This window comes from Leptopilina boulardi, unplaced genomic scaffold, assembly GCF_019393585.1.
Source record: "Leptopilina boulardi isolate dan_hultmark-lab unplaced genomic scaffold, ZJU_Lbou_2.1 LbouV2_342, whole genome shotgun sequence".
Taxonomy (NCBI): domain Eukaryota; kingdom Metazoa; phylum Arthropoda; class Insecta; order Hymenoptera; family Figitidae; genus Leptopilina; species Leptopilina boulardi.
This window is the reverse complement of record NW_026137910.1, coordinates 213,209-226,002: the sequence shown is the minus strand read 5'-3', so window position 1 is coordinate 226,002 and position 12,794 is coordinate 213,209. Positions and strand designations below refer to the sequence as shown.

General features: G+C 27.9%; 2 protein-coding genes across 2 annotated transcripts; one reads left to right on the top strand and one right to left on the bottom strand.

Annotated features, from left to right (window-relative positions):
* Positions 1-2,351: 2,351 nt before the first annotated feature.
* On the top strand, positions 2,352-6,301 carry LOC127285905 (uncharacterized). Its single transcript, XM_051312110.1, has 7 exons — positions 2,352-2,478; positions 2,620-2,866; positions 3,060-3,166; positions 3,435-3,545; positions 5,276-5,425; positions 5,715-5,780; positions 5,865-6,301. Exons 1-7 carry the CDS (start codon positions 2,418-2,420, stop codon positions 6,014-6,016), a joined length of 894 nt encoding a protein of 297 aa, XP_051168067.1. The 5' UTR covers positions 2,352-2,417; the 3' UTR covers positions 6,017-6,301.
* Positions 6,302-7,614: 1,313 nt separating this feature from the next.
* Positions 7,615-10,748, bottom strand: LOC127285889 (uncharacterized). Its single transcript, XM_051312096.1, has 2 exons — positions 10,633-10,748; positions 7,615-9,038 (listed from the first exon to the last, which is right to left on the bottom strand). The coding sequence occupies exon 2, from the start codon at positions 8,596-8,598 to the stop codon at positions 8,116-8,118; it is 483 nt and encodes a 160-aa protein (XP_051168053.1). The 5' UTR covers positions 8,599-9,038; positions 10,633-10,748; the 3' UTR covers positions 7,615-8,115.
* Between the last annotated feature and the right edge of the window lie 2,046 nt (positions 10,749-12,794).

The window sequence follows — 12,794 nt, the reverse complement described above, 5'->3', positions numbered from 1 at the left end:
CTGTCGCACTCACTCTCATGCGTTGCCATGGTAACCTGCAGGCAGCCAAAAAGGTGTGAGAGTGCCTTTACACGATACTCTTAAAATTCCTATGATCAAAGATCAAAAATAAAATTTAACAAAAAACTTTTTTGAAAATCAAACTAATAAACTGGATATATTAAAAGATGTTGGTAAACTTAAATATACCGAAGCACCTTTTAAAATAAAGTACAAGCTTATATACAGGATCTTTTACAATAATTACAAATCTCAATATATGGCGCTGAATTCGTTGTACATTCGTTACACATTGGTTAAACATTTAGTTGGAGTGAAAATTGTGTAGAAACTGAGTGGAAACTGTGGAAAAGTGTAATTGAATTGAATAATAAAAGTATTTAGTGATTGATTTGTGCTGTATTTGTGATAAATTATAACGTGTTATTATTAAATAAATAAAGTTTAAAATGTTCGCGTAAGTGAGTTTGACAGGCTAGGGAATTTTCTAGTGACATCCAAATTGATAGTCGATAAAGAAATTGAGTCGCCGACTTTGCACGGTAGGTGGCAGCATTTATACTTTCTCCTTTTTAAAAATTCTCTTTTTCAATTGTAAATAGAAAAATTAATTAATTAATAAGTTATATAGTTTCTATGTTGTCATTTTTTTAACAATTGAATTTTTGAAGATTGTTTAATGAGATAAATTAAACTTGTATAATCGATGCAAATTGTTGTTTTTTAATTAAATTCAATTAAATTAATTTAATCATAATTTTAATAAAGAAAACTTTTTTTATCTTTCTTTATTTTATTATTATTTATTTTTAATATAAATGTAATTAAAAGAAAAGATTTATCGACTATCAATTTGGATGTCACTAGAAAATTCCCTAGCCTGTCAAACTCACTTACGCGAACATTTTAAACTTTATTTATTTAATAATAACACGTTAATTTATCACAAATACAGCACAAATCAATCACTAAATACTTTTATTATTCAATTCAATTACACTTTTCCACAGTTTCCACTCAGTTTCTACACAATTTTCACTCCAACTAAATGTTTAACCAATGGTGTAACGAATGTACAACGAATTCAGCGTACATTCCGATTTCGAGATCCGCCAGGGCAGCGTTGACAATGTTCTTCTTCTTCTTCTTCTTCTTAAATGACTTTAGGCCTAGCCGAGTGTCAGAACAATAAACTTAGAAGACGAAAAAGTTCTAGAATACACTATATGCTAAACTGTTGGTAATACAGGTTAGACAACAGCAAAGTAAATCCAGCTTATTGGAAATTGAGATTGAATCAAATATATTGTTCGCTTGGAAACGGACAAGTCGAGTACAAGGAAAATGACTTTGCCATACGTTGAATCCATTCATGAATCATAATAAACTCCCATGAGAAGAATACATGTGAGAATTGAATTCAAAACGTATAGGCCATACATTGATATATATAATTGATCTCAATAGCAATTTCCAAGTTTCAATCGGAAAAAATAACACAATGGTTGCTTAAAGTGAGACCACCGTAGTCAGGCTCCCTCTGGGCAAAACAATGAGAGACAAACTCAAGTTGTGAGGGAAACATCAATTGTACTTGTAGCGCGGTAAAATGTCAACACCGGGTTTCAAACACTTCAAATATACTTAAACCTTGAACAAGGGGTATACAGTTAAGATATTAAACTGTCGAAGACCAGAACACTACAAGGTGACACCACAAATATACAAAAGATGTTTACATAGATCTACAAAGCATTGTAAACAACAGAGGTCACAGCACAATAACAGTGAGCCGTCTCAAAATCAGATAAAACCAGAAAAATTTATGAAAGAACACGCGGAACAGAATGAAGCAATAAAATAGATTCTCAGGATGACACAAAAATTTTAGATATTTCACAAAAGGTTGCGATGAGCGAGGGTAGAAGTCACACTCGCTTATAGAACAAAACTCAGAACTGATCAGGATTAGAACAAACTTCGAAGAACACATCAGAGAGCACGTGGTAGAACGAACGTTTTAATAAAAAGGTTATATAGTTGCTTTCAGAAGCAGAACAAATCATAAGTATTTACTACACAGAACTTGACTAAGATGAACTAAAACTTGTTTGAAAAATAATAGGTAGAACAAAATCGGTTGAAAATGCATGGAGTGCCGGAACATATTCCGTCCGGTCACTACCGCTGCCAAGTTAGAACTCGTTGACAATGTTACTGCAAGATTATAGGTGCGTTGTATGCAGTACTTATCGTTCATAGAAAGCGCGGCATCCATCCTCCCCACTTCTTTTGGTACAAGTCTGCTGTCTGCATTGCAAGCGGCATCTTATAAAAAGCAATTGTAATTTGCTACCTCACTGATATTGAATTTAACACTCGAATTGAACTGTAGTGTTAAAATCAACTTCATAAAAATGTTTATTCTTGAATTTTTTTTTAGTTTGATTTTTATTGTCTCTCCACTTTTTGCTGAAGGTACTGAAAAAATATATAATTGAATAATATTAAGGATTATAAAAATTTATTAAAACAAAATTTTCTATTATTTATAATTTTCACCTATTCTACATATATATAAAAACAATTTTTAATTATTTTTTTTCTCTACATTTAAAGATAAATGTGATAAAACTAAATGTCCTGGTCCATTAAGATTTTACAATGAAATCAAGTGTAAACCAATTTACAAAACTCCCGACGAATGTTGTGCCGTGAAATATGACTGTTCTCATATTGAAGAAAGATTCAAATCAAAAAAGTGTTATGTAAATGACAACGTTTATGAGATCGGTGAGATGTTGAAGGAAGAAGACTCATTGCGCTGTTCCTTTGGCTGCATTTGTTTAGAAAGTTTTCGGGGATTGTAAGTTGTTTTGTATATTAATCAGAATTTATAATATTTTTAACAAATTATAATTTATTTATAAAATAAATACAATTAAACTATCCTCAAAAATGGAAATAACTTTCCTTTTGATTCATATAATTTTTTTATTGTCAAATAATCAAACTGATTTATTTAATTAAAAAATTTTTTTAAACACTATTATTTCAAGGATGGAATTTACGTGTCCAATAGTAGATTGTTTTAATTTGCCACCTAAGCCTGGATGTTATCGTGAAATTTCTCCAGATAAATGCTGTCCAGGTGCAGAAATTTGTCGTAAGTGTTATTTATTTATTTGAATAAAATAAGAAGCCCTTAATAAAAAACCGTTGAAGGACACTACAATTATTCTAAATTATTGTATTTTAATTAAAAGTAGTATAAAAAAGAAACTCTTGTGAAAAAAATGAAATCATTATTTTAAATATGAAAGTAGAATATAATAATTTTGAAATAATTTCTATTTTAAAAAATTTCCTATCTTAGAAACTAATTCAATTAACTTATTTTTGATATATATATATATATATTTCTTTATTTGTAGCTAGAAATCCTGTAACTTGTCTTGTTGATGGAAAAACATTAAAAGAAGGTGATTCTTTCCAACCAAAAAACAAGACAGATTTCATTTGTTTTTGTAAACCAGGATATAAAGGTATAAATTTGTTTTTTAATTCTTAATAAAATCTTAATTTATTATAAATTGTTCATTGTTTATTTTTTATTTTATAATTAAAAATTTTTTATTTGAAAAATATAAATTTTTAATAAATTATCTTCTTCTTTTTTTAAAAAAAACATAATTTTGCTTCCTCGTGGAGGAAGCTTTGTAGTCCTTTCGTTTATAAAATTTTTAAAATTGGTGAAAAAAAATTTTCCTCTATATAGAAACATGTTATATGAGATCCTGATCAATTGTCCGGATGTATGTATGTGTGTTTAAGTAATATATAATAATATAATCGTCTTCCTTACGTCAAGACGAATCGATTGATATATATATAAACTATAGATTTGATTGAAATTTAAAGAATTATTAAAAATTAAAAAATCAAAAATTCATATTTTAGCTAAAAATTTTTGTGTTTTTTTAAGTTCAAGGTATGTGGGAATCTCCCACGTGACCTAGTATGGGAAAATGTGTTTTGGTAGTATACACTGAAAGGCTTCGTTTGAAAAATTAATATGATTTGTTTGAAAATGAGGATAATTCTATTTTTATGCGATTTAGTGGTATGAATGTATCATTGTTTAAACCAAATCATACCGAAAATTAGTATGGTCATATTAACTTTCAGTATTATTTGGTTAAAAATTGTTACATTTCATACGACTAAATCGCATAAAAACAGAATTATCCTCACTTTCAAACAAATCATTAATTTTTCAAACGAAAAGTCTTTCAGTGTACATTTCACTCTAAAATGAGAAAAGTCCTTTGTCTAAAATTTTGAGGGATGATAGATTAGGGTACAAGGAATCTCGCTGTTCTCCGAATAATACACAATTTTGCGTTAAATAATTAAAAAATGAAGTTTAAAAAGTGTCATTTTTAAACGAAAATGAAAACAAACATGGCGGCGCATACACAGATGTTGCTTGAGTGTGTCAGTGATCCAGTAAACAGCGCCAATTCGAGCGAGTGGCCGCTGAATGAACTATGATATGTATAATAATGCATTATTTTAATATTTATTGCTTTATTTTTATTATTTTTGCGTCAAGTTATATTAAATCCGTAGAACAGCGAGATTCCTTGTACCAAACAAAATCATTATTCCAAAATTTTAACCCAAAATAATTTTTTATTTCAGAGAAAGTTTACTCTCTAAATTTGAATCAGTGAAAAAGTCACTGGTCTCAAATCAGTCGCTAAATTCTAGCTATTTGAATCAGTAACATTTCACTGATTTTCAGTCAAAGTAATTGATTCTCCATTGAAATGTCACTAACTGTCAGTGAAAACCACTGATTCAAATAGCTAGAATTTAGCGACTGATTTGACACCAGTGACTTTTTCACTGATTCATATTTAGAGAGTCAAACTACAAAAAACGTCCTTTGCATACATACCCTTAATACATAAAATAATTGAATTCCTTGCCTTAAGACGAATCGATTCGTATATTTAAAGTATATGTTAGACCCAAAATGATTTAAAATTTTCTTCATTTTTCAAAAAATTTAATTAATTTAAATCAATTTTTAACTCGAAATGTTTTAAATCAATTAATTGAATTAGAGAAATTCATAGCTTCCTCCACGAGAAAGCAAATTTTTTGCTTCACACGATGAGGAAGCAAAATTTTTATGAAATAAACATAAAGGACCCCCTCCTTGTTTACTCTTATTATTTTATTAAATTATTATTATTTTGTGTTCCAGGTGAAAATGTTAAACCCTTCTGTTATGATCTAGAAGAAAAATCATGTGGCATTGAACTCCATAATAACTATGAATTGAAAGAAAAATGTGCTCCAATTTATCGTTATCAAGAGCATCCGCAAATTTCTTGCAATAGTTTTTTCAGATGTCGTAAGTGAAAACCTTATATTGTCAATCTAACATTAAACTCAAGTACTTAATAACAAAGGATCAATATAATTTCAATTTCAACTAATAAGCGGATTTTTTATTTATAAATAAAAGTAAGTAGAAATGATCAGAAAAATCTCAACTTATTCTTATTTCTAAACAAAATTTCTTTCTTGGTAGAAGATTTCTTTAATTTCATTAATTAATAAATTTTGTGAAAAAAAATTTTTAGCTCCTGAAATATAATTTAAAATTAAATTTTAATAATAAATATTTCAATGATATCTAGCTGATGCAAATGACAAACTTATTTCCCGTTCAACAGAAGTTGAAAACCCTTCCAATGACAAATCAGGTGAGTAAAAATTGGTTTCTTAAAATTTTGTTTTAGCGCAATAAATAAAACAATTGGTACATATAACTACATAATAATTTTTAGATACTTGCGTATTTGGAAAAATTGTCATGAAAATTGGTGACGAACTTAATCCAAAAACGGACGAAATGAGAAGATGTATTAAATGCAAATGTGAAGTACCACCGACTCCTACATGTCAAGAAATTTCCAATAAACCATGTGATGTATCATAAACTGATAGATTTGTTTTAATATTAGATTTAACAAAGTCTAAAAATTAAAAATAAATACTTACTAATTAGTTGGACTTTAGAATATAAATAATTTAATTGTTAAAAATAAGGGGAATTGATGAAGAATAATATATTGGAAAACTTAAGAAGTGTACAAGAAATAAATAAATTTTATATTTATCTTTATCTATGAAAAATAATAATTAATAAATAAGGGTTTCATTATCTCTTTTAGAATTCGCTTCTGAAAAATATGAATTTATTGTTAATCACATATACTGTAAATTAAATAAAATTTTTCAAATATATTAATTTTCATTTAAAGTAAAATGTTTATAAAGATTTAAAATTAGATTTACATACTGTAAAAATAATTATTTCAATTATAATATTTTTTAATTACATGTTAATATTAAAAAGCTTTGTATCTTATAATAAAAATAATTTACTCTATAGTAAGTCCAATTTTAATTCTTTATAAATATTTGGCTTTGAAATTATCTAAATGTTTAAAATATTAAAAATATTTAACAGTACAATAAACCCAAAATAGCATGTTTTCATTTGAACAGAAATTACAAATATTGTTTGAACAAATGTTTATTTTCATAAATTTCAAAGCGAATAAAAATCATATTAATTTTACAAATATTAAGGAAACTGATAAGCAGTTAAATTTAAAGGGTCAACAATATTTTTCAATATATGTACCATGTCAATTTTCCTTATTAACAAGGAATATTTACTTAGTACTTATTTATATTTACTTAATTATTTGTATTTACATTAACATTACAGTAATAAATGAATCTAGATTATTGCAAATAGTTAGGTTTGAATGTAAATATGTCCTAAAATTTTTCCAATCTGCTTTTTTGTAATTAAATAATGTTTTTTGCTTCCTCGTGGAGGAAGCTTTGTAGTCCTTTCATTTATAAAACTTTTCAAAGTGGCGGAAACAAATTTTTTTCTTTATAGAAACATGTTATATGAGATCCTGATCAATTGTCCGGATGTATGTATGTGTGTGTGTGGATCCCTTTTTTGTTTAGAAGATAACTTTAACAGGTTGTAATGGATTTAGATAAAATTTGGTAGGCTCATTTATCATATTAATATCTCAAATCTGATCAAAGGATTTTGAAAAATATTCCAAAAAAAAATTTTATCGTCTTTTTTCCAAAAATTTTTAAATAGAAAAATTTAAGGTTATATATAATAAAATCGTTTTCCTTACGTCAAGACGAATCCATCGATATATATAAAGTATACATTTAAGGTAAATTTAAAGAATTAATGAAAGTAAAAAAATCAAAATTTCACATTTAGGCTGTAAAATTTTGTGATTTTTTAAATTGAAGTTTATATATGAAATAATTGTATTCCTTACGTCAAGACGAATCGATCGATATATATAAAGTATACATTTGAAGTAAATTTAAAGAATTAATGAAAGTTAAAAAATCAAAAATTGACATTTTGGCAATAAAATTTTGCTTTCTCCACGAGGAAGCAAATTTTTTTGCTGATCGTAAAGAGGAAGCAAAATGTTCATGTAATGAACATCTGAATTTACAACTTGTTTTGATTTATTACAATTATAAACATTAAGAGTTACGATTATAGGCAGATGGTCTGAATCTAATTCATCCAAAACTTCAACTTCAATATTACAGAGGGGAGTTTTAACACTACTTTTCATTCAATAATTCAGTTATTCGACTTTTTTTTGAAATATTCATTAGTGATCCGATTGAAAATTGTTAAATCTTATTGTATGACTGACAAATTTTTATTAATTGAAATTAATTTTATTATTTTTTAACAAAAACACCGTCTAAAATTGTGTACGCTTTGATTTGCCCTTTTTGAGAGAATCAGGAGTAATTATTTCTATTAAACTGTTATTGGCAAAATAAAAAATTAAGAGTAATTTGCCGGATGCTGCCCTTCACAGTTAGTGCACTTTGGTGGATCTTCAATCGATTTGTCACAGTCCACTTCTTTTTTTAATGTGATCATGTATATTGGATCATCATATACGGTTATGATGCCGTCTTTTTCTTATTGAGGATGGAAATTTTTTCGCAAGGGACATCTTACTTTAGTAAATCTTCCATGATCTCTGGTGTTGGGATATTAGGTAGTCTCTTCGCAACTATATGCTTTGGTCGGGAGTTTTTTGGAGCATATGTGTAAAACTCCATGTTTTCATTTTTTAAAAGTTTCAATAGTTCTCCATAATCTTCGATGGAGGTTGTGAACACTTTCAATTTCTTCGGATTGTAGTCGATTCTTGTCTTCTTGTCTTGACACACATTTAATATGGTTTTTATGAACTGCATGTAATTTTCAATTTTTGATGTGATAACCAGTGGCGGAATCTTGAATTTTTTAGTGACTGCAGTCGAGAAAGAGTCCTCTTCATCAATTTCAATGCTGCTTATGGACGAGGCATCATCATCGAGTACTTCGAAGCGATTGTAAGTTGGAATTCCATTTTTATGTTGACCATCCTCACTGGTATTTTTCGATATTTTCCTCTTCTTGGAAGTGGGATCTGTCTTCTTTTCTTGCTCCATTTTATGGGCCTCACTCCGGAAGGAATTGACGTGCGCCACACGCCCTCGTCAATCTACCCTCTCAGTGTTGGATTAGTCCTAAGAAGGACTGATGAGTGTAATTTTCCACAAGAAAATTATGATACGATTGGCTTGATCCAAATCGAATCTCATAACCAACGCGCGCCACACGCCTTCGTTGGGTATCAATACAAAGTGAAATCAATCATTCAATGATCTAATAATTGATGATCAGAGAGAGCAACAAAACTCAATAGTTGGTTGAATAATCTTGATATCTCAACGAGAATACAGAGTGAAATGATCATGATCATGAAAATTTGACTTTTGCGATCGGTGACCTAGCAAATCGGACGGACGATGAAGAAAGGCTTGTAATTGAAATTCTTGACAACTTGGGAACGGCATTCAAAACATTTGATAACTTTTAAGTGTTAAATCTGTAACATGTTGATGTAAATATATTTATTTTCAATTTGACGATTATTGTACTTTATGGGGAATAAAAAATACCTCCTATTTTTATATAATTTTTGGGTAAAATTTAATATTTTTCGAGACTCATCTGCTTTCAACCATCAGGCGTAACAAATTTCGAAAATTATTATAAATATGTTAACAAATTTCATTGTTAGAAATTCGAGTTTTAAAATCTATTGTCAATTTATCTCCCTTTATGGATGTAAAATTTATTTCAGTCTTAATTATAAATTAAAGTTATTACGAGTAGTTGAATTTGAGCATCAGTTCTAACTTTTGATATGGAGAATAGAAGTGTAGAGTGGATGTCTTGATCAATATGAAAAAAATTTTTAATATTTTTTTAGCATTATTATATGTATATTTATGAATTTTAAGCTCATTTTATTTTTTGGACAAATTTTTTTTTTTTAACTATAGACTTGAAAAATATTTTTAAGTGCAATTAAAACAATTATTATCTATTTTTAATACTTTTAGAATAATATATGTATATTACTCTATACAATAAATTTTAAAAAGTCATTTTTTTAAAAATATTATTATATTGTATATTATACAAAACCATTATTTCGACAATCATTTTTAGTGAATCATATAATAAAACATTAAACTAAGTGATGTTTTATTTTTTTAGTGGTACTTTCTAATGATTGATATTATTGTTTTTCGTTTAAAAATTATTAATGAAATGTAAAATAAATAATTTAATTGTTGATACTTAAACCAATCAATGTTGCCTTTTATTAAATAAGTACACAATATTTATATATTGTATATTCTCAATATTGTAATTTTTTATATACTTTAAACATACGTTTTATATATACAATATTATAAAAAAAGAACTTTGAACAAAATTTGTTTAATTTAAATATTATTTTCAATAATCATTCATATAATTTATAATGTACTAAACTTTTAATTTTATGTTATGAAATTTAATCTTCAATGTTAAAACTTCAAGGAAAACGAAATAATTTTTGAATACATTATTAATATAGAAAATAATAATTTATAAAAAAATGATTTCAGTGCTTTTTTTATAATTAACTTTCGCTTTTTGATTAACATTTTTTTAAAATTAAAAACAATTTATTTAATTCAAAATAAACACAGGTAATATATTAGTTATAATAAAATATTGTTTTGCTCCTTTTTTACTCTTTGTTATTTATCTTTAATTATATATAGAAAGTAAGAAAAAAAAGTAAATTTGTAAAAAAAAATAATTTTTTTTAATACATGTTCTCTCATTATTTTGTCAATACTTCTCGACAGATGGACATTTTATAAAGTATTTGTAACATAAAAAATACTTACAACTTCTTTAGTATTAAAATATCTAATTTTAAAGACAATAAAACACAAATACAGATTTTTAGTCATTAAATGTGCAAGAATATCAAATTTTATAAATTAATTTTTTTCAATTTTCAAAGCAATAAGAAATGCAATACCGAGATAACAAAAACTCTCCTTGCTGACGCAATTTCCCATTACCCCAAAAAAGTTTTAATTTGAAAAAAAAACATAAACAAATTTCATTATTACCTTTTTTTATTCACCTATCCAAATCTACACATGTAATATGTATAATGACAAAACATAATTAAATAATAAAATTTAAACTAGTTTCTTTGATCTCTAAAAATATTTTCCGACAATTCTGTCAGAAATGTGAACGTTTGTCTTCGTATGACATAAACGAAGATTGACGAAGTTTTCCGAGATATTTCCGCGAAATTCAAAGTTTCTAAGTATGTATTTGATATTGTTCCACGCTTGCCTATGCCGATCATTTCACTCTCTATTTTCATTGAGTGATTCATCAGGATTCTGGTTTCGGTAATACATTTTTAGAAAAATGATATTTGGTATAAAATTATACAGCACAAATTTTACCATTAACAATTTTTCATCATTTTAAACTTAATGTGTATAATTAATTAATTGTGTAAATTATAACTATGAGAAATAGAAAATAGAATTTATTATTGACTTAATTTTTAAAACAAATTTGTTCTGTAGAAATATACAAGATTACTGACAAATGAACATTTATTATACTTAGATCAGTTAATTCGTCGATAAATAATGCTTGCTCTAAGAAAAATTTTATAATCGCCGTAGCTGTGGTGCGTAAATACCTGGGAGTAATTGCGCTTTGAGGTCTTTCCGGTTATCAGGTAGTGGCCGGAGTTCGAACCCAATTGACTGTGAGCAACGGGCGATATTTTTTTTTACATAAAATTAAGAATTTTTTGTTTAATTTAACGTCATAAAAACATTTTTTTATAAACTATATATTTCAATTTACATTATATTAATTATTTTCTCTTTTTATTTTGAAAAAATTACTATATCTGTTTCAAAGTGTCGTTCTCATGAAACTGTTCTCAATTTAGAAGAGAAATACTAATATAATTTTAATTTTATCAAAGCATCGATAATTAATTTTTGCCAATATCAGAACCACGAAATAGTATAAGGAGACATATCGCTGTATATAAAAGATGGCCTCGTTTTCGGTATTCACGGTTCTCAAGTTTTCACTAATCTAATTACACTTGCGCCAACCGCTGGAAATTGTGGTATTAAACTGTGTATTATATAAACACTTGATTTTAATACATAGGTAATATGTCTCCTTAAGGCCTAAGCAGAATAGCTTCGCAAAAGACGTTCGCGAACGTGAAACATTAGTTAGAAAAGGACAGAGGTATATATGTATCCTTTTCTATCTCATGCATCTCGTTCGCGAACGACTTTCGCGAAGCTATTGTGCGTTGGCCTTTATACTACTTCGTGATCAGAACTTTTGAAAATTGGAAATTTAAAAACAATCAGATTAAGGGTTATGTTTCTTAAAATTAGCCTTATATATAATACACATGTAGAAAACTCATGTATAATACGTGTATATTACACGTAAAATATCTTGTATTATACTTGACGTTTTCTACGTGCCCATCTCTGTACTTCCCTAGTATGGGGTCGTTCACAAACTACGTCACGCTATTGGGATCAGAAATCATTGGGAATCATGGGAAAATTAACCCCGTTGCGGTAGCCATCTTGATATTTTATCTCTCTCTTAAGGCCTAAGCACAATAGAAACGTAACCGGAATCGTAATCGCAATCACAAACGGAAGAATAAGTAAGAGAAGAACAACAATATATGACTATCCTTCTCTAACCCATTCTTCCGTTCACGATTACGGTTACGTTTCTATTCTGCTCAGGCCTTTAAACATATGATAAAAGAGAGATGGAACGAAAAATGGCTACCACAAGGGGGTCGACACCTAGATGGCGTATCGCAGTTCTGCGGTTCCCAATTTTATTCAATTTTTAAATCCCCCTCCCCCACTTCACACACTATTATATATTTTAGCGCCATTTTTTTGATAGATCCCCTCTCCCCCCCTTGAAGTGTGACGTTCGCGAACGTGAAATATGAGTTACAAAAAGACAGAAATATATTCGTATCCTTTTCTATCTCATGCCTCTCGTTCGCGAACTGTTTTCGCGAAACTATTGTGCGTTGGCCTTAACGGAAAAGCGCAGCTACTCCGTAATGGAGCATTTACACCTTCTGTAAAAAATTTTCTTCACTTTGCATTTTCCGAAATACACATACCTGATTGGTTGTCCGAATCTGATTCATTGTGGACAAGTAAGTGTATTTCGGAAAATGCAAAGTGAAGAAATT

Coding starts and splice junctions, on each gene's coding strand:
- LOC127285905 (XM_051312110.1), top strand. CDS start 2,418: ATGTTTATTCTTGAATTTTTTTTTAGTTTGATTTTTATTGTCTCTCCA. Junction 2,479..2,619: donor CTCTCCACTTTTTGCTGAAG/GTACTGAAAAAA, acceptor CTACATTTAAAG/ATAAATGTGATAAAACTAAA. Junction 2,867..3,059: donor TTAGAAAGTTTTCGGGGATT/GTAAGTTGTTTT, acceptor TATTATTTCAAG/GATGGAATTTACGTGTCCAA.
- LOC127285889 (XM_051312096.1), bottom strand. CDS start 8,598: ATGGAGCAAGAAAAGAAGACAGATCCCACTTCCAAGAAGAGGAAAATA.